The sequence below is a fragment of the Xenopus tropicalis genome, chromosome 7, assembly GCF_000004195.4.
Source record: "Xenopus tropicalis strain Nigerian chromosome 7, UCB_Xtro_10.0, whole genome shotgun sequence".
Classification (NCBI taxonomy): Eukaryota; Metazoa; Chordata; class Amphibia; order Anura; family Pipidae; genus Xenopus; species Xenopus tropicalis.
The window spans coordinates 50680073-50703357 of NC_030683.2; the positions used below are offsets into that span (position 1 = coordinate 50680073).

General features: G+C 38.0%; 1 protein-coding gene across 1 annotated transcript; it reads right to left on the reverse strand.

Annotated features, from left to right (window-relative positions):
• Nucleotides 1-3162: 3162 nt before the first annotated feature.
• Nucleotides 3163-22360, reverse strand: mat1a (methionine adenosyltransferase I, alpha). Its single transcript, NM_001113154.1, has 9 exons — nt 22257-22360; nt 12340-12417; nt 11478-11600; nt 8425-8537; nt 8195-8338; nt 6236-6454; nt 5693-5875; nt 4227-4360; nt 3163-3505 (listed from the first exon to the last, which is right to left on the reverse strand). Exons 1-9 carry the CDS (start codon nt 22348-22350, stop codon nt 3403-3405), a joined length of 1191 nt encoding a protein of 396 aa, NP_001106625.1. The 5' UTR covers nt 22351-22360; the 3' UTR covers nt 3163-3402.
• Between the last annotated feature and the right edge of the window lie 925 nt (nt 22361-23285).

Genomic DNA, 23285 nt, shown 5'->3' on the forward strand with positions numbered 1-23285 from the left:
GAGTTTCCCTGGTATCCTGGTAGGCCAGTCCGACACTGCAGTTAATTAGTTAATATGAAATATGTATAGTATATGGTGCCTATGCAAGAGATACAGCAGCAAAACTAAATAAAATCAACACATTTCTAATGGTAAAGAGATTTTATTTTTTTATTTATTATAAATACATTGTAGATCAAATTATGAAAAAAATATTTCACTAATGTATTTATGTAAACTATACATTTATCAATAAAATTTAAAATGTTATTATTTCAAGGGGTATTTGCAACTCTAATCAGGATAACCTTTCTTTACACATACAGCAGCAGGAGTAAAATGTTTATATGAATAATAATTCCAAAATGGTCCCAGACCATAAAATAGATAAGCAACACAAAATCTTTATTACTGGGGTTTTTTCAGTTTATTAAGACATAATTCCCAAAACAAAAAACTAACATTGTGATTTTCCTTCAACTAAATCAAGTCCTTCTGCACTCTTCTATTCCAAAGAACACAGTTGCAAAGTATATGTATTTGTGCCTTTATTTTTCACAGTTCGGTATTGCTATATTGCAAAGAAAAAAAGTATTATAACAAGCACACGCTGTCATTTGAATAAGTACTTGTGTGGCATACCTCATTAATATAAATGGAACTAACATCCTGCAATTTTTAGCAAACTCACTATTGGCTCTCCTGATAGAAATTTTGACAAGAAAACACTGAAATTATCACAAATTAATTTACAATGAATCACTATGTGTAAACTTTTCAAGTATTTCTTGATGCTGAGTGATGGGTAATTAAAACATTATTTGAGTGATTGTATTAATAGCAGCATGCAATCTAACTTATCTAAGATTTCCTGAAAAACAAAAATGCTTATCCAGTTATACCTGCATCCTGAAGGAAGAAATTCATTTCCACAGGTTATATTTATTTTCAAATAGGGAAACCTTTGAAAAATGCATTCCGTAATAAAAAGTAGTGTACCATTTATACTACAAAGACCCACACCCCAAAAATGCTATTTTTTTTTTAATTTGCACCCACATACTGTATGGGTAATTTACAAAGTAGAAGGTAGGGTGCAAGTGCATAAAATGGACCCTGCCTTCCATGACATTGAGCCTATTCTCTGTTTCAGAGCACAGAGACCTGTGGCCACCTCTATGAATACAGCACTGCCCATATTCAAGGCACAGAGTGCAGCCAGATCCCGAATAGAGGTGTTCTTTACATAAACACTAAGGGATATGCTCTTGCACTTCTGTCTTGGGTCTTTGTGGATGACCCCTACTGTCTTATTCACGTGTTATTGGCATTAATGTTTGGCATTGTGAATTGTATATTTTGTGTTCAGGGGCGTAACTACAGAGAAAGCAGACCCTGCAGTTGCAGGGGGCCCAGGAGTGTAGGGGGTCCAGTAAGGTCCTAATTATAGAGCAATTTTAATATAGCTTGGTAGAATAAGTCAACGTTAGAGACCCAAAATTGAATTGGCTGGTTTGAAATCTGGAGCAGAATGCCTATTTGCTTGCCTTGCACTTGCAGAAGTACCTAGAAAAGTGAATAGGCATTCTCTCCAAATCACCCTATAACTGACCTTCACTCTAGGCCCGCCAGTCTCTGCACCCCCAAGGGTGGACATTCCCAAATGGAGTTACGTAAAAATAAAATATTCCATCTCAACTTTCCAAATAAATAAATAGTTTATTCAGACCATTGGTATATAACAATTAATATAAGGCACTCTGGAGCAGAAACCTGTATTAGCCAACCAACAGGTAAAACAGCTAAAATTACAATTATCACTGGTGGACTCGGCAAATACTTCCACACAGTCTCATATAGTTTTCTCCATTACAATGAAAGAAGGTGTATAAATTATTTTGCTTAAGCTATCTGGGATTAATGTTGGAAATGCAATAAGGATACAGGTTCATATGTGGTATGTGGTAAACACAATTAATGGAGGAGAAAACTTAGTGCTTAGGCAACTAACAGACACAGGGCTGCAGCTGATGCAAAGAATATATCTAAAGAAATATTGTGACATCCTAGCAGCCCTTGAATGAATTGTAAGAAAAAAATGAACTGGCATTTGCTAGAGAAGGTTTTTATCACAGATAATAATAATTGATCACATCAGAAGAAAAATATCTGACCATTCGCAGCAGACTATTACGACAGAGGATTACATTTTCTGTTTTAATTGAAATAACCATAAAGCCTCCACGCTTTCCATGAGGTCATATTGGTCTGCTAAACTTAAACTTAGTACACAAAAAAAGATTTTATACACAAATGCATCCTAGGTATATTAATAGCAGCTTTATAACTTGTCAGATATAGGATCTATTATCCAGACCTGGGGGATTCCGGATATGGGCTCTTTCTGTAATTTGGATCTTTCAGTCTGCTAAAAATAATTTATAAAATAAACCCATTAGGATTGTTTTGCCACCAATATGGAATCATGCAACTAAGTTTAGATGGAGTACTCTGGTGCTCACTGCAGACAGCAGCAGACCCCTGGGTGCAAGTGCTTCCTAAATGAGCACTAAGAGGTTCACTGTGCACTCTTAGGCTGATGCCACACACTTTGCATTCTCTTGCGTTTTCATGCGTATATTGGCTACATGTGCCTGCACGCGAGCGTATCCCATTCATTCGGGTGCAGGAACAAGTAGCAGGCGTAGGGCTGAATTTTCGGCAAGCGTTTTTCCGCTTGCCGAAAAAATCAGCCCTACGCCTGGTGTGGCATCAGCCTTACACCAATGGTGCTCTTGCACTTGTGCAAAAGGGATTAAGTAAATGCCCCTCCTGGTTTTCCACATAAATGCATATTGTTTAAGTGACTTGATTACAGAGAATGAATATTCTTCTAAATAGAAAATGTAACATTGTGCAGTATAAGTCAATACATACATATATGATAGCAAAAGCATGTTATATAAGACTTAACATATCATAGTTTAGCTTGATGATATGAAATAGTATGTAGTGCACCAATAATGTAACCCATGTCAATTTTGCAGGTTTGTAGGTTTAAATTAATAATGTAGCAGCATCCAAAACACTGTCATAAAAGAAGAATGAGTTTGCCCAAGTTGATACCATATTCCCTTACAGCTAAGAAGAAATGTAGAAAATACAAAATTCACACAAATTCTGTTCAGATTTTGAAAAAAGGAGGTAGAGGGCATATAGTTTTTATTTGAAGGAATTAGTTTGGGTCTTAAGATCATTTGTTTGTATCCACTCTGATTCTGTTTGATAGCTGTATTTGCATTCCATTTTGACTCGAGAGTCACAGCTGCAAGCACTCTGCCACAGACAGTCATGTGGAATTTATAAATCAGGATTGCTTCAGTTGCATTTGTGTGTAATATGGTACAAAAACATTTTTCACCATTAGAAAAAAAGCTCCTTTGGAACCTCCCACGGGAAGTCCTCTCTGCCAAAATGACCATAACATGCAGTTTTCTGGTATAACGGCTTCTTCAAGTCAAGGTCCCTGAATAGGAATACAAACATACATTTGAGCTGAATGGTAAGAACAAACATTCTAGGGAAAACATATCTGAATTTTGAGTAATTCAATGTAGTTCCTAGTGCATAAATGCAGGGCCATATTTACCAAACAGGCACCTAAGGATCCATGCCTAGGGTGGCAGCTTTAGGGAGGTGGAGGCGCCTATATGGAATAAAAGTGTTTCCTATAAAATAAATAAGCAATATGCCACTAGACACTTGCCGGTAAATTTAGTGGCAAAGTTGGGGGGGGGGGGGGGGGGGCACATTCTCTCATTCTCTCTCAAATTGATGCATGCATGATTGAGAAGGAAAGGTGGCGACCCTAACACAGTGCCCATGGCAGTGCTGTCTGCTAGTATAGCCCTGCATAAATGTATACAAAAATACATGAGGAGAGAAAGACAGACTAATATGTAGAACAATACAAACAAGGAGAAATATAAGTTTGAGTTATGCAAATGGCTAGACTGACAAAAGAATATATCCATTAGTACAAGTAAAGATTAAAAGCAGAACAAACAGTATATTAAGAATAGGTAAAGCATTGCTTAAATTAAGCAGCCCTAGATAACCAAAAGCACTGGTTTAATGCTGCTGTTAAAAAATATTTTCATTAAAAATCAGACACGGAAAGAAACAAATCAGGCAAAATGAGAAAGAAAGTAGGAGCCATTACAGAGGCATTTTTTACGTGATTTTACCTGACAATTACTCCAGGTCGCAGATCAAAGTTTGCGTTTACAATATCCAGTAATTCCTTTTCAGTCTTCTCTGAGGTACCATAGGTGAATAGAGAAACTGACAGTGGATAGGCCACACCAATAGCATAAGATACCTTTGAAAGCATAGAATATATTCACATTTTAGGTTGCTAATGAGTAAAAAATCCTAATAAATCTTAATAAATCTTTCACAAATAGGATTTAATTTTTATTATAGATTTTGAAACATAAATGGAGATATAAAGTGTGCTTTCTCATTCTGCAAAGACCTCAGCCATGCTGTCAGTCCTGCATTTCAAATTATTGAATCATGTGGACCAGGTAAAATCTATCAGTGCAATCAATCTATTATTTAACCACAATGCAGTGTTGTTTTCAATGTAATTGCATTCTCCAGGGGAGATGTGTTGGACTCAATTGTGGGCAATGCAGTGGATGCAGTTGTGCTTCAATTTGATGCCAATCAGTCAAGTCCGAATGGCATCATTTCCTGCATTTAGCTTGATAATGACATGCACCCTATTCTTTCAGCACAACTGCTCAATTGCGGCTGGGTGTTGTGGAAATCTTGGAGCTACCGCCTAATTCGGAGTATCAGTAGCAGTAAGTTAAAACAATAACTTGTTTAATGTTTTCAGCTGGACAAAAAAAGGCAGGGGGCATCTAGGCAACATGATGTAGATTATAACAGGGGGAAGAAAGAGAAAATAAAAGCAGAAACCTCGGGGGGGGGGGGTGGTATTAGGCGAAGGAAAGTCTAGATGTGGGTGAAGGCATAAAACTGGTGAGGGGTGATAAGGAGGGTAATGGGGAGGTTTTTTCTGTTTGGGGGTACTTGAGGAGTAGAGGTAAATGGGTAAATTTTATGTTTTTTAAAATTTATAAGGGTATTGTGTTGCAGTTCAACTAACACTTGAAAATACACATTGATCACTTAATTGTAACACATGAGTGTCTACTTAGCTACACTGTTGTTTGATACATTGTTGTAATTTAGTAACATTTCCACTAGATGGTGCACAGGGTATAAAAGGTGCTGTGTGTAATTGCCAATTAGCTTGATAAAAGGTCTTATGTGACCTGAAACGTTGCTGCTGCTGTTGTTGTTTGCCCCAGAAAACTTTGCAATAAAGGCATTTTAATCTACAAAGACAAGAAGTGCTGTTCCTGTTCTTCTGTACCAAGCCAAAAGTGGGCAGACGCTGGAGGGTAATTTCCCGAGTCAGGGGAAGCAGTGCAGACCACAGGTCAATGTTTACTTTTTTCTAATTTTGCTATATTTTAAGAATTGTTTTTTGTAAAAATAAAATGGGATTTTACGGTTTCATATATATATATATATATATATATATATATATATATATATATATATATATATATATATATATATGACATATATATATATGTCATTTCAATTGTTTAATAAAAAACAAAACTGGACTCACCTGAACCAGAACACGATGGCAGAGCTTTGCATGCACCAGTGATTTTGCTACCCAACGGGCAGCATAGGCGGCTGAACGGTCAACTTTAGTGTAGTCTTTCCCTGAAAATGCACCACCTCCATGAGCACCCCATCCACCATAGGTGTCCACAATAATCTTACGGCCTGTGACACCTGCATCCCCCTGTGAAATAACATGATTTTAAACATTGCTGTTAGACCATGTGGCCTTGATAGATTCAGTCTTCAATAATTGGAGATCTCAGAGATTTGAATTTGGGCACTTTTTAAACAATTCTATAAAAAGTAGCAATGCTGATTACTCAAAGTACAGTTTCCAGTACAATATAGATTCTTTAAATGCATAAATCTCTACATACAGTTTTATCTTTGTCCAAAGTAACAGGGTCCATTACTACTGCACAGAAAATACATCCATTCCAGGTATTGCTGCTTAACTAAGAGTGATGGGACATGCAGCTCACGCAAGAGTTTATATTGAAGGAATCACATTTTTTCTAAACAAACACCTAAAACAAATCACCTGTGGTCCACCAATGACAAAACGCCCACTTGGTTGAAGGTGGTAAACAGTTTTCTCATCCAGGTATTTTGCAGGGACAACAGCCTTAATGACATGTTCCTTTAGGGCCTCTTGCATGTCAGACAAAGAGATGGTTTCATCATGCTGCACTGAAATCACAATAGTGTGAACACGTACAGGAATGACTGCTCCATTCTTCTGAATGTATTTCACTGTCACCTGAATGGCAGAAAGTAGAAAACAAGGTGACAACTGGCTTAAAACTGGAAGATGTAAATGCATGTAGTAATTTAAAAATTCTATATAATTTGAAATTTTACTTCTTTTTCTACTACTTTTTTGAACATTATTGCTAGAATTTTAATGAACTGCTAGACCTTGAATTACCCCACTCTGTGATCCAGCACAGAACACATTTATTTAATTTCAAGTATGAGACAGGAGTGTTTATTAATAAATGAGTGCCAGGAACTTTGCTTTTAGTTTTTGTGCTTTATAGATTTTGCCCCCTGCATGCTAAGTTGAATATCCAGCAAGTTTGGTGGCAGTGGAAACTGCACTCAATCCAATGGGTTAGGCACCATTGCTATTAGGATCATATGAAAGTGACCAAACTGCCATGTTTTGAGCTAGGGGAAAAGAGTTGTGAACAAGACCCCCCAGTATCTTTATGTGTGTATTTTAGTCTTAATCTTGTCATAAGCCTGAAAATAATTCCCTAAAACAATAAAAAAAACAGCTACAATGTGAATCAGAGAGCTTTCTTCTAGTGACAGCCTGGCCAAACAAAATCAAATGTTTTCTCACGGAATACAGTTCTTACTGTCAGCACAAATGTTGCTGACAGTAAGAACTGTTTTAAAGACCTGCGCCAAAATACATAAGAAATATTTCTCTTTAAAGGAGAACTAAATCCTAAAATAAATATGGCGAGAAATTCTGTATATTATATTATATAATTTTAATATATTGGTAGGCCATCTTTTAACAGTGAAGTGTATCTTTTATAGAAGCTGATGCTACACTGCACTGGGTTGGGGCTGCCAGGTAATGTGAAACTCAATTAATTACCAATTGGTCTGGTATGATCACAAATTATATATATATAAGACTGCAACCTCTAAAACCAAGAAGCAAAGAAAGATCTTCCAGTTGTAAAATAGGTAATTAATTATTTATATTGCCTTTAGTCGATCGTTCTTTGCCAGGAGGCAAATTCACCCAAAAAATTAGATATGTCTGCTCAGTTAGACCCTGTGATTTTTTGGGCAAACATCTAAACACTGACAACTGAAACTATGTGTATATTAAAGCAATGTGCAGTATTAAAACATTTACATGATATACATATTTAATTCACTATCCTAGGTAAATGCTGCTTACTGTGCTGAAATATCTGTAACAACATTCCTGATTGATTTGCTCACAAACATATTTAGTTCAGTTAAATATCTTACATGATCAAGTTTCATTGTGTTTTCGAAAGCAAAACTGCCCCTCATTGTCAGTTCAGGCATAAATTATGAGAGAACAGCTGGCTGGTGTATGTTTACCACTAAAAAGTTCAGTGGTAAAAGAAGTGTAAGCAGCAACCATTCAAGCAATATGCTCAAGGCTAAGACTGCTGCCCATTTTTTGTTTAACACAAGCTTTCTGAACCCTGCTCATATGAAATGACACTAAAAAAAATCTGTGAAATGCCTGGGTGTCGAGTATGGATATCAAAGTATAATTGAAGAATAGACACAGAACTCACAGGATTTCATAGTGAAAAAAATTAATCCTTTATTTGTGCAAAATCAGGTGTGCACCAGTTGCCACAAGTAGCAAAGGAGTATGTATTAGTGCAAGTACTTCTCTGTTTAGTATAGATGTATGCTCCATTTTGCATCCAATCTAGCTTTCATTCAACATCCATACAATGACATATGCTGACATTTTACAAACAGAAAATATTACCTGTGTTTTGGAATCTGGTCGGAGCCATGGCAGAACCCCATTGCGTCTCAACTCAGCCAACTTGGAATTCAGTTTGTGAGCAAGAACTATAGTTAAGGGCATGCACTCCTCTGTCTCATCTGTTGCATAACCAAACATTAATCCCTACAAAGTATAATGTTAAAATGTTAACTGAAGTTAAAGTTCAAATGACAGCATGAGTGATGTTTTTCTAGAAGAGAGAATAGTACCTGATCCCCTGCTCCAATATCCTCTTCTGTACGATCCAAATGAACTCCTTGTGCAATATCAGGAGACTGTTGTTCAAGAGCTACCAGTACATTGCAAGTCTTATAGTCAAAGCCTGTTGCAAGGGGAAAAGTAATACATTAAAACAAAAGGTTTTAATAGGATCAGTGCTATAGATACCATAGATACAATAAAACTAAAAACATTGTGTAAAAAAAGAGAAAATACACTGTGCATCTAATTCAGGAGAACAGCAATGGCAATTGGGTCACCAAAGATTCTGCGCGACAGTCAAGCAAAACAGTACATGCTGACTAACTAACCCAATCTCTTAAAGCGACAGTCACTGAAAAGGATATTTAAAACCATCATTTGGTTCCTTGAATCTCCCCTGCTTTTAATACCCAAGGTACTGTAGCACTCCAAAGTGTCTTTTCTTGGAACAAGGCAATTGCCCCAAGTTTAAACATATACACCGCCTGTCCTTAAACAGGAACCCAAAGCTTTTAACTCTGCTTATAAACTTGCAATAGTGAGAAAATAGCCCAGAAGAGGCACCATGCTCCCTGTTCACTTGAATAGTCTTTCCACTCCTCAGAGTGGCTGCAGAGAGATCCTGTCCTGCTAACAGTAATTGGGCTCTGTGATGACGCCAATGTGGGCATGAAAGTCAGCGTCATCTTTTTAAGGGGTGTCACTTCCTGGATGCTCATAATAGAACTTTTGTAAGCAGGGGCGGGCCAAGCCGACCAGGCGCCCTAGGCAACCCGGTCGGCCAACTCAGCCCACCTCCCCGCCCCCCCCCCCCCGCACTGCCTCCTGTGCTTTGGTGCGCATGCGCCGTTCGGGGTGGGCGGGGTGATTAGATCGGTCATTGCCTCCGCCGCTAATGACAAAGTAGCACTAGGGATAGGCAGGAGAGGCTCCTGCCTGGCGTCCCTCAATCGTTGCGCCCTAGGCAGCTGCCTCTTCTGCCTACCCCTAGTTCCGGCCCTGTTTGTAAGTCTAAAAACAAGCCAATGGCTCCCTTATTTGGCATTTGAAGCACAATCCATAACATTTTCTAAACCTGAGAGTAGCTTAAACCAGGCAGACTTGGTCTTGGTCCCATCACTAATATCTGGACTTATATGTACAATCTTAAAACAGTGGTAGCACGCAGGAACTCAGTTAGGGTTCTAAATATTTGCAAAGTTATTATTCTCCTGCAACATTTTAATTCAGTAGTGGACCTCTCTGCCCAACCTGAGGGGAAACTCCTTCTAACCATTATATGAGCATCACCTTTTTCTCACTGGGAGATAAGATTCTCTCCAACACTCAAAAGATACTTTAAAGAGTAAAGGATATATGCCAGAAATCCTCAATTGTCTAACAGCCTCTGTTCCAAGCCAGTTGCTCACCCAGTTATAGCAGCACACTAAATTTGAGGGATGAACATTGCTTTAAATCTGCCCCACCTTCCAACTAATCAGCTTTCTTCTGCAGGTAACTGAGCTAGGTTATATCACTTTTAAACACATGGGAGTTGGAATGACTAGGAAAACTGCTGGAATGCTGCAGAAGATGGGGGAATATTCCCTACTATGCATATACTGTTTGGTCTATTGACTGTGATATACTGTGAGATGGGGCATATAAGTTTAGCATTTAAAGGGACATGTAAACCCCACACACAAAAATTTAATCAGTGAACAGCCTCTTTAAAATCTTTCAATACCTGCCACACTGGTTTCCCAGAGGTTAATAGTAAGGCTGCAACATCCCCTTAATCACTTAGATTTCCTTCTCCTCCTCTAACCCACTCACCTCCCTCTGGAATTTGCTTCGATTTCTGGCTTGCCAGACATGCTCAGTTGTTCTAAGCTCAGATTACTAAACACACCCCCCAGTCTAGCAGCCAGTGAAGAGATGGCATGGCTGATTCTCATAGAAACGCAGCTCTAGCTGTCTGCTTCAATTTTTTTCTCCTGAGCTCAGCTCAAACAAAGCAGAACTTTTATCAGACAGTTCTGCCAGTGTGAGCCTGTATTCTTGATGAAATGTATGCTGAAAAAGATTTTTTGCGAGTGTATGCTGTTTGCAGATTTAAATGTATCTGATAATGTATCAGAGGAAAAATGGCCGCCTGGTGAAAGCTGCTACTTGCTTTAGGAAAATGTGATGGTGCTAGCAAACGGAGGGGATATATGCAGTACAAATAATGCCGTTTGGATGTGGGTGACGTGCGCAACTGATATGCATTGTAGGCAAATGTAGGCTTTACATGTCCTTTAAGTACAAAGGAGTTTAAGAATGGAAGTTTACTTTAGATTGCTAGACAATTCAATTAGAACAAGAGTGTCAGATAGTACTACTTTAATGGAAATGTAATAGATTCTTGGAACCTATTTTCTGCACAGCTACAACATGTAAGGGCTCTGGCAGACGGGGGGAAATTAGTCGCCCGCAACAATCTCCCCAGATTGCCATCCCACCCAGTGAATTCGCGCAAGTTGCCTCGAGAAGAACGTCAGTACTTCAGAACTTCAGTGAAATCGCGCTGCCGCGTATGCCATCCCACCGGTGATTTACATTTTCGCCGGTGGGATGGCAATCCGGGGAGATTAGTCGCCTGAGACACGGGAGATTTGTCGCGGGCGAAATATCCCCCCGTCTGCTAGAGCCCTAACATCTGTAAAACTGCAACAATCAAAAATTATAATTGCTACACAGATAATAAACTGGGTAGATTAGATCAGTTTTTAGATCAGTTTGCTGAGCTCATTTTGTTGTTGATATCTGACAAAATATTTAAGAGTTTATAAGTAACAAGTTTCAGCACTACATGTTGGCCTTTTGGGCAGAGCAGAAAACATGGCCCATTAAACCCTTTTTATTTTTTGCACCCTGTCCTGCAATTAATACATAGCTCCCACTTACTGTACCATGTATGTTATAGTCTAACCAAACTATAGATTGTCTGAAGTGAAAAAACATAAATGAAACTCTACTGATTTGATATCTAATAATTTACATTTTCAAAAGCATGGAGAACTTAAAAAATGTATTTTACCTTTTTCAGAGTCATCGTATCCAATGTACTTTATTGTGTCTCGAACTATTTTTTGATAATCCACAACAGCTCTGGATGTTATTTCTCCACAAAGCAAAACCATCCCAGTTTTACAAACTGTCTCTGAAAGAGGACAGTAGAAAACAAGTAATTTTATCCTGTTCACTGCTAAACATGGTGATCAAAGTATCATTAATCCTTGAAATTATATTTCTCTTCTGTATACCTAAAATATTTCCTTTGACATAAACGTCCTCATTTTTTATTGCAACAATGTTTATTATTGGCACTGCTGTATTCAGACACGTTTTATTAACTTTTTAAACAAAGCCTTACCAAGTCAATTGTGTTCAGTGGAACTTTAAATAATACTTCTGTTCACAAAAGTCCTACCAGAAAAACAGGTACTTTTACATACAAATGATAATCCTTTCTAGAAATGATTCAAGATTTTCAAAAGTGCTGAATGTGAAGCAGATTCTGATCAATCCATAATAATTTGTTGCAATGTATTATCTCAAACTTAACATTCAGATTTTATATAGATTTAGAACAAGTTAGAACAACTAAACTGATCAAATTTTATCAATAAACAGCATGTTCCAACATTTTTGGAAGACATTTTTTAAAAAGAGATCTGTTATTTATTAAACTTAAGTGTATTTTAATAAACTAAGAGAATAAAATGCTTGAGAAATAAAGGAAAACACTATTAACTAAATGAGTGGATCCTGGAATACACAATAAGTGTTCTTTTACTAACAGTGGGCACATTTCCATCTGGCCTATAACTCATGAGCACCAATTAAATATTTGTTTTTGTTATTCTACTTGTTATTCTCAAAGTTTAGGAATATCATACCACAAGCCACTTTGGCATCTGGATCCTGACTCAAATGGGCATCAAGAACAGCATCACTGATCTGGTCACAGATCTTATCTGAAAAAGAACACAGTAATATAGCTTGTGAAGACTGAAATAAATTGTTTAATTACAACCCATAGGGATTAGAGTGTGGATAACATAGGCAGAAAATTGACTAAAATTGATGTATGGTGGGTAGATCATGCCTTATACAAGTAGAGGGGTAGGAGTAATTTTAAAAAAAGGGTTTCAGTCACATGGACCAAAAATCTAAAAACATAAGATATAGCTCCCCATCTAAAAATAGGGTAAGTCAGATTTGGTTATTTGGTTGGTATGGCTTCTTTAATCATATGCATTATTTTTCACTACTTCATGTTACCTGTATATATCAGCAGTTAGGTATTTCTGAAAAACAAATCATTAGATTTTGGTCTGGTACAAAATCTGTCTTATAAAATAACGTAGGTAATCCTTGAATTGGCCATGTCAATAAGTGGGTGTCCAGGAAGATTAATTGTGAAGTCAATAAACTGTCAAGCCTGGCAGTTCTTAGCATGTGCTAGAATTTGTGAAACAGCTGTCATAGAACACTTTGTAACGAGAGATGGATATATAAATAGTAGGTTGGATACTCTAGTTCATAACTTCTCTATAGTAGGAACTTGTAATACTAGAAAGAAGAAATGATATAAAGAAAAAAAATACTTGCTAAATTTGAAACATTTATTTTCATTATATAGCACTTTACAGAGAATGATCATCATTCTCATCAGTCCCTGCATCATTTGCAAACTAATATCCCGATTACATCCATTCACACAGCCAGTTAATCTTTCTGTATGTTTGTAGGAGTATCACAAGAAACCCATGCAACATGGGGAGAACATACAAATCCTCTCCAGATTGTACTTGATTGTACTTTGGTCAGAATTAGACAATGCTAAGCTCTACACAACCATCTAGGTCAGTGCTGTCCAACTTCTGTTGTACCGAGGGCCGGAATTTTTCCGACCTACGTGGTGGAGGGCCGATAATGGAAGCCAGTTTTGACCACTCCCCTTTTTGAAACCGCACCCACTTGAAACCACACCCATGTTATCACATGACCATACCCATATTAATGGTTGTAGTACAGCAAAAACCAGCCATACTCTGCCTGCCCTACCCTGCCTGTGTGTGTGTGCCATACTCTGCCTGCCCTACCCTGCCTTTGTGTGTGCCATACTCTGCCTTCCCTACCCTGCCTGTGTGTGCTATACTCTGCCTGCCCTACCCTGCATGTGTGTGCCATACTCTGCCTGCCCTACCCTGCATGTGTGTGCCATACTATGCCTGCCCTACTCTGCCTGTGTGTAACATACTGTGCCTTCCCTACCCTGCCTGTGTGTGCCATACTCTGCTTGCCCTATGCTGCCTGTGTGTGCCATACTCTGCCTGCCCTACCCTGCATGTGTGTGCCATACTCTGCCTGCCCTACCCTGCATGTGTGTGCCATACTCTGCCTGCCCTACTCTGCCTGTGTGTGCCATACTGTGCCTTCCCTACCCTGCCTGTGTGTGCCATACTCTGCTTGCCCTATGCTGCCTGTGTGTGCCATACTCTGCTTGCCCTATGCTGCCTGTGTGTATGGCACACACAGGCAGTCTACAGTGACACAATGTTGGCACTGCTCCTACAGTCTGCACAATAACTATATATTAAAAAAACTTTTTAATTGCAGTTCCACCTCAGTATATGTTCTTTTTGTAGTATGCAGGGATTATTTGTGGGTTTCTACTGCTCCTGAGGTGTGAACAGGGGAACAATGGGGGTGATTACAGCCTGAGCCTAAGGTGTGAACACTGCAGGGGGTGAACAATGCAGAGATTAAAAGGTGTGAACAACACAGGGGATTACATATTTAAAAAATACAGCCTGATTACAGCCTGAATCTGAGGTGAGAACCATGCAGGGGGGGGGGGGGCAGTTAATCACAGTACTGATACCATTTAAAGCTTACACAAGAGTAAGCCATCAAAGCAGCCAGACAGGTGGGGGGCCACACAGAGGGGGGTCGCCCGCAGGCCGCTAGTTGGACAGCACTGATCTAGGCTATACACGAAATGAAAGAAAGGTATACCAGACACAAGGCATTACTTAATAATGCAGAAGTTTGTGTTCCCATACGAACTGTTCATATTGGCATGAACATCTGCCATAGACAGGGTGTTTCCCATTCATATAAACAGGAGATAGATATTAGTGGTTACAAGCTTTTGATCTCTACAATTCCACCTTACAGTTTTCTGCTGAAACAAGAATGGGCATTCCTCAAACTGTTGCTACAAAATAAGAAGTGCTAAATTGTCAAGAATATCATGGCATGCTGTAGTCTTAAGGTTTACTTTTAACGGAACAAGGGGTCCTAACCAAAACCACGTTTGAGTAACATTGTTACCGTGTAACGGAATGTACTGGAAAAATAAATAGATACTGATACTAAACAAATATTTTGTGTTCTTCCCGCACTTGCCTTTTTCCTATGAATCCTGTTTTGTGCAAAGCCTGCCAAATTAGATTAAAGAATGATCTGAAAGATGTTCTTTATAAAGTTTTCATATTAAAAGCTTAACAATTGAAGCTTATCCTAACTAATTCTAACTAATGTCTCTTTTACTACAAGAGGGACAAGAACTTGATAGAGACATCAGAGCACCAGCATCATATACCTGTCATGTCCCTTTAAAATACTTGTTAATTTCTATTAATGTTTTAACAGAATTACATATCTAGTATGACATGTATTGTTACATATCTATAATGACGTATAATTAGAAACACCAATCAACTTCAAAGATAAAGTCAATTAATTTATAACAAACCAAGGAAAATCAAAAAAGAAAAAATGTGAAAATAAAATGAATGGCTAAATCAATACTTCTATAAATAGAAAATTTACCAAGTGAAAGGATGAGGTCCGGGTGTATAAACCCCGGACCTGACACATGTGTTATAAGCCAAACGAAAGTCAAATGAAGTCAATTTAGCAATCAGAATTCACTCACCCGGATCCCAAAGTGGTTCGGGTGCTCAAAGCCCCAAACCCGCAGCCAAGGGAGTATTGGAACTACTCCCTTGGCTGACGTATAATTAGCACTATCAGAATATGTGGGCATCAATAAAGCCATTATTATGCAACCCACTTGATGCAAGTCATTTGAGGGAATTCTCATTACACTACAGAAATCAGCTTGAAAAATGCATATTTTTTTTAAAGGGAAACTGTAACTATTATAAGCAATCCACTAAATTGCAATGGATACTTTGTAAATCTTTTTCACAAATAATGTTTTTTTCTTACAGTTATTAAGATAAATTTGTTATAAGTGCTCTTCTACCTTTTTCCTACTAGATACACCCGCAAAAAGTAAATTGCCATTGTGAAGGCATATGTGTTGCCCAGGGCAACAGAAGAAAGCAGCAGAAGAAGATGAAGATCTTGATGTGGACTCGCTCAGAAGCACCCTGTACAGCTTTCTGTTAACAACAAACACTGGCTCAGGGTAACCTAGTGGTTTTAACGTTTTTTAATTTTTAATTTATTTAATGGGAACTATAATCCTGAATATTGTTACTGTGCAAATTATATATAAAACATCCCATATTTAAATAACTTTTTGACATCAATAAAGCCTAATTATGGAAAACCTATTTTTCTTTTATGTGGCAACAGATTATGTATTAAAGGCCCTCCCTCGTACAGCCACCATTCTTGCTCACAAACCAAGGACAAGTGCATATGGTATACCAGCCAGTAACTGAACAGTGGATTATTTCTTCCTTTAACAGTCTAGCATCTTTTTGGTTATTACATTTCAGTGTTTTGCGATAGAGAACAAAATGTTGCCTTATGGTAAAAGATGTAAAATGGTAATATTTATTCATATGTATTTGCTAAATGTTTTTTTTGTAACTCAGATTTTTTATTTGCCAAGTTGAAAAGTCATCACAGAATACATGAAAAACATAGCATATCAGAATATTTTGACAGTCCATTAGTTGACATTTTTTTGTGTAAGAGAGAAAACATAGTGAAAACAAGTATAAAACCGGTAAAACAGTGAGTAATACAGGTACCCATTATCCAGAATGCTCGGGACCTAGGGTTTTCCGGATAAGGGCTCTTTCCGTAATTTGGATCTCCTACCTTAAGTCTACTAAAACAATTATTTAAACAGTAATTAAATCCAATAGGATGGTTTTGGCGCTAGTAATGATTAATTATATCTTCGTTGGGATGGAGTACAAGGTACTGTTTTATTATTACAGAGAAAAAGGAAACCATTTTAAAAAATGTAAATTATTTGATTAAAATGGAGTTTATGGGAGATGGCCTTTCCGTAATTCGGAACTTTCTGGATAATGGGTCCGATACCTGTAATATCCAGACATAATTACACAGCATATTTTGTAGTTCTACAACCTCTGTGTGGCAGATTACTAGTGTTTGGTACATAAGTTCCATCATTTATGGTGATTGTGGTCATTTCTGATCTCCCCTGAGGGTTCAGTGCAAAGTAAGCATCCCATAAGGACCATGCATGTGCATTATTTGTTATATAAGCTGTCAGTTTCAAAACGCTTATTGCTTTCCTCTCTTGCTATGAACTCGGATATACTGGGCACTGATTGTGATTTCCTTTTGGAGGTAAGTGCTAATCGTGCTGCTGTTGCAATAAGGTTTTTCAATTTCTGAACTGGGCGTTTGATTTTCGCTACAGGTTGCCCCAGTAGGAGATTTGTTAGTTTGATATTAAGTTGCATTGCAAGTACTGAGCGAATGAGATTGCTCACCTCTAGGGATGTAGCGAACCTCAAAAAAAAAGTTTGCGAACCCGTTCGTGAACTTACGCCAAAAAGTGCGAAAGTTCGCGAACTTTGCGAACCCCATAGACTTCAATGGAAAGGCGAACTTTAAAACCTAGAAAAGCCATTTCTGGCCAGAAACCTGATTTTAAAGTTGTTTAAAGGGTGCCACGACCTGGACAGTGGCATGCAGGAGGGAGATCAAGGGCAAAAATTTATCTGAAAAATACGTTGTTGACACAGCGTTGCGCAAAAACGCAAGCTATTCCTATGTATACGCAAAGGCAGCTGGCAGACCTAGCGGAAATACGCTGCGTTTTTTGCTATTTCGCACTATTAGCACCATGGAAACGGGATTTGCTTACACCAGTACTAGGCTGAAAAACGACATGTGTGGCTTGTGTGGCGTTTTTAGGCCGAGAAAAAACGCAGCGAAAAAACGCAGCAGAAAAACGCCTAAGGCGAACCCAAATTGCGAACATCGCGGAAAGTTCGCGAACTTGCGAACACCCGATGTTCACGCAAATTAGTTCGCCGGCGAACAGTTCGCTACATCTCTACTCACCTCTGCCCAGTAGTTCGTTACCAAAGGGCATTGCCATAATATATGGCTCAGGGTACCCCTAGCTGTGCATCCCCTCCAACAATATGGGGAACTGTTTGGGAATATTTTTGATAACCTCTCTGGTGTCATATACCATCTCATTATTATTTTATAAACACTTTTCTTTTGCTGTGTGCAACTAGTTATACGATTAGCATTATCCCAATTTTTGGACCAAGTTGAGTCAGTAATCACTTCCCCGAGGACCTCTTCCCAGTATCGTATATAGCTGTGTTTAGGAAAGGGGTCTTCAGGTAAGGTAACCATCAGTTTATGGAGGTGTGAGATCAAGCCTCTATAAGGAAATAGGGAGCTCAGAATTTTTTCATATGTGGTCAGAGGATTAGCTGATGCTTTGCCCAGTTTGGAAATTATGAAGTGTTGGACTTGCAGATATTCCATAGACTTATCTATAGTCCATTTGTATTTCTCTTTCAGTCTTATATAAGGGTAGAGCTTATGATTCCTTGGGTCTATAAAGTTATTGATCTTAGCCATACTGATTGGTGCCCAGGTCGTTTTATGATTCCAAAGTAATCTGTTTATATCTGTTCCAAGTTGTCACAGTGAATCTTATTGGAGCAGGTGTGACATCAGATAAATTCTGTGAATAAAAGGTTGCTAATATGATAGGGGTAGGTGTAAGAAGTTTCTATTTGTGCCCACCTTGTAGGGGGTGACTGTTGGATCCATGTTAGGATTTGCCTTAGGTGGGCTGCATCGTAATATTTAGAGATATCTGGTAGAGCTAATCCTCCTTGGTATCTGCTTGTAAGTAAGACCGATCTTGGGATCCTACCTCTCATAGCTTTACAGATAAATTGTAAGATTTCTCTTTACATACCTTCTAAACTGGTTCTGAGAACCGTGACAGGTAAGGTTTCAAATACAGTAGTTTAGGTAAGATGTTCCATTTAATAGCAGCCAGGATAAAGGGTGTTTATTCCATTCCTTAAGGTCTTGAATTTTTTTAATTATTGGGGTATAATTTGCCTTATAAGGGTCCCCATCTTTGGGAGTGATGTTAATACCTAGGTATTTCAAATGGGATGTTTGCCATTTCTATTTTTTTGTATCGTTATCTATGTTTAAGGAGAGTGCCCCTGTTTTGGACCAATTTATTTTATAGCCAGAGATGGTGCTGTATAGTTGCAAAGTTTTGTGTAAGTTGGGCAGTGAGATAATAGGGTTGCTGACAGTTAAAAGGACATCACCCACAAATAGCGAGATTTTGTAAGTTTCTTTGTTGATATTTATCCCTGTTATGTCTGGATGGTTCCTTATTTTAGCAGGTAAAGGTTTAATGCTAATTGCATATAGTAATAGAGACAGTGGGCATTCTTGATGGGTTCCGTTGTTAATTGAGATTTGAGGATCCCCATCTCTATTTAATTTTAGATTTTAGATGTTGATTTGAATAAAACCCCTATATTTTCTGTAAGACCTGTGAGTGCGGACTCTCTCTACAGCTACTCCATCTATTATTTTGGGACTGCACCCAGGCTCCCTTGGACCTACTTATACGTGAGTGCCTGTTTTCTTGCAACAATCTATTTAATTTTAGATATGCTTTAGGGTTGGAGTATAGGAGTTTTACTGCTTGTAAAAAAGGGCCTCTAAATCCCATATGTTGTAAGGTTGACCATATAGCTCCAGTCTAAGCGGTCGAATGCTTTTTTCGGCATCTAAGGTAAGAGCCATAACAGGGAGTTGCGATTTTGTATAATATCAAAATTATCTATGATTCTTCTAGTATTTTCTCCTGCCTGTCTTCCCATTATGAAGCCAGGTTTATATTTACTAGTGTAATAGGAGTGCTAACATAGCTGCCCTGAAGCAGGAGGTAGTGGCCATTAGGATCAGCAATTTGCTTGGTTATGGAGATTGGGCAATCTTTTCAGATTAGAGTTATAACTCCGGCTTTCTTTTGGTTGCTACACGCTTGGTAGCTTTGGGTATAGATTCGTAAATGTAGTCGGTTATATACTCGGCCTTAAAATGCATTTCCTGTAGCATTGTAATATGCGCCTTATGTCTCAGAATCTCTTTCATAGTTAAGGTACATTTCCTAGGACTGTTGAGTCCTTTGACATTGAGAGAGATTATCTTAATCATTTTGGAAGTTCTGGAGTGGGCGCTTTGGGGTTCTAAGTATAAGTCCTGCTGCTAGTGGGGGCTGCTATGTTAACTAATACAACGATTTGATATGTTAAAATAGTACTGAGGTCAGATGTAAACTGATAAAACCATACATTTATAACGGGGCATGCTAAATTGATTTTTTAGGCAATAATATTGGTTGAGTTTTTTTCTGAACATACTGTCCCTCTTTAACATTCTTATTAGGTTAATATAGAGGAAAGGGGTTGAGACAAAACAGTGAACATGACTGAAACTAGAGACTACTAATCATGGCTAGATATCTAAGCTGGATGTTGATATAATCAGAAAATGCAGTTTAAACTTGTAATACTTTACAGTGTGTTTGATCACATCCCTTTGCAATGTAGTGTACTTTGGATATACATAAAATCTAAAAGCACTTATTGAGCCACCAAGATAGAGAATACTTATTGCCAATGGTCAAAATGCCAACATTTAGCCAACAGATGTAGATGTTACCTAGACTAAGAAAAAGCATGTGATGTTAGCTGTTATAACTATACAGGAGTCATGTTTATGTTTTTAAGTACCCTCATATACAGTATGATCTGTACATTTTAATGAACACAGTAACATGGAATCTCAGATGGAAATTGCATTTGAAAGTATATATAAAGTGTATATTATATGTACTGTATTACATTCAGATGCATTTGACTTGCATATGGTAAAATACTGTATGTTTTGAAAGAATTTGGCAAGAGCAAGTACAAACGCATGTCTGACATGTTATATATGCATATGGCAAGCATTCCTATAGAACACCCAGAGCAATATCATATGCAGAATACATGAACAAACAGTGCCTATTTAAATTTGGCACAAGTAATTCCATATGCAAAATCTTACAGACCACGAGTTTCTAAATATAGATCATAACATCTATGGACAGGGACCTCCTTCTTCCTGTGTCTCTCAACATGTGCTATACAATCTTTGTGAATATGTTATTTATTGTAGTGTTTTCCCCTATTTTGTAGAATGTGTATACAAGTAGTGCCATATAAAAAAAGATAATTATACATACGGTTGTTGAGCCGGCACCTTTATTGGGTATTGGGATAAAAACCCTGGATGGTAGAGCCCAGCATAAAGGCATAAAGGCTATACTGTATTTGCTTTACTCTACGAAAACTTTTCCTAGAACATAATTTGCTCCCATATGAACATTTTTTTGTAACATTCAAAAAAGATAATGCACATTTTAATACTTTGGTAGTAGTAGCTAGTGAGGCATGTGCACCTATAAAATTCCAAACAGGTTGTGCACATTATTTTCTTTTTTTATTTACAATTTTCTTTAAAAAAACAAACCCTACTTTTGGCATAATGGCAGTGCTGCTTGAGGCTTCCTGCTTGCCATATCAGTAGCCAGGTCTTGTAGCCACCTCTGATGTCAGTCACCTCCAGGTGAGGTTCCGTTTATATATTTGGAAAGGATTTTTTACTGTGAGACCTGTGAAGTTGTGGAATTCCCTCCCCGAATCGTGCTGGCTGATACATTATATAGCTTTAAGAAGGGGCTGGATGGATTCTTAGCAAGTGAGGGAATACAGGGTTATGGGAGATAGCTCTTAGTACAAGTTGATCCAGGGACTGGTCCGATTGCCATCTTGGAGTCAGGAAGGAATTTTTTCCCCTCTGCGGCAAATTAGAGAGGCTTCAGATGGGGTTTTTTGCCTTCCTCTGGATCAACTAGTAGTTAGGCAGGTTATATATGTTATATATATTGTGGTTGAACGTGATGGACGTATGTCTTTTTTCAACCCAACTTACTATGTAACTATGTAACTATAAGAGCCAGTGAGCCACTCACTTCTGTGGCTAAAAACAGATAGGAGAGCCTCATGCAGCAGCAAACTGCAAACTGCACAAAAATTGCAGCTGATGATTATTAGTTTAGTATTTTATCCTTGCACATGATTCTTAAATGGGGGGACACAGCAGTCTTTAGGTCTGTACACACAGCAAATTCACAAATTAAGGCAAAGTAATCATAAATTCAGATTGCTATATACTGGAGATCCACTGTTTATGAGCTTGTAAATGTCCTATAAGGTTTGAAGAGTATACTGAATGGCAAACAATGAAATGTCTACTTATCAAAGCCAGTCATGACACTCTGTGTGATTGTATAATTAATATATACCAATTTATTGTATTAACATAATCTTGTTTCAAAGGGGACAATAAACTTCTTGCTACCTCTAAGAAATCACTACAGCATTTGCCCTTTCAGAAAAACCTGGAGTGATGCCTACTTCTCAATGTAATTTTGAAGCCCTTAATATCAACTTACCAGGATGACCTTCTCCAACAGACTCTGATGTAAACATAAATGCTCCTACGTCTTCCACTGCATGTTCCTGTATATAATCAACTGGTCCATTCATTTTGTTTTGGAGCAATCTATAGCAGGAAAAACTAATGTTACAGTGCTGTTTATGATTCAAGGCTGACAGCTGGTAGCTGTTTTGTCAGCAGTCCTGTAAGGTCTTGCAGCTGCTAGTAGTTGAGTAACTTTTCTGTGTTTGTATTAGATTGTACCGCCTATGCCTGTGTCACTGACTCGTATGAGCTGTCAGTCAGGGTGCCTACTCCTATATATGGGAAATACACGTTTTCCATAACCATGTGAGAAATTTGGAACAAACTTTTTGTTTAACTGGGTAAACATATGTATTTGTTGGTGCATTAATTAGGTGTGGGCACATTTCTGAAATAAGCTTGGCCGGGGCCAAAGAAAAATATTTAAAATAATAATTAATAAAAACAGTTATGACCTTATTAAAATTAAATAATGTTTCATTTGCCACAGGTCTGTTTGTTTGTTTCAGTAAAGCTGGTAACGCATGGAGGGTCATCAGACTTATTTTCTATGCGGTCGCATGTGGTCAGATTTACATAGAACAAGTTGGCCACATATGTAGATGGATCTCAGAACCAGCTGTTACATGCATTTTCAGGGCAGAATATGATACAGCACACATGCTAAATCAGCCAATCACTTGTTTTTGAAGAAATCAGAGGTTGATAATCTTTGATAATCTACATTACTCAATAAGGGGCACCAACTACTATAGTAAATTTTTTGCATATCTTAGCAAAACAGATATCATAGAATATTATGGTAATATCGCAGGAGAGGCAATTTCTCGCCGGGTGATGAAGCAACCTGTGTCATGGCCCTAACCTTTCACCCTAAACAGTGATGCACAAACTCAACATTTCTAAGACTTCTGATAGCTAAGACATACAGTAAATTGTATGTTTATTTGCTATTCAGTGTGGGTACTTATTATTAAGCCTGTGATACACATGATCTTCC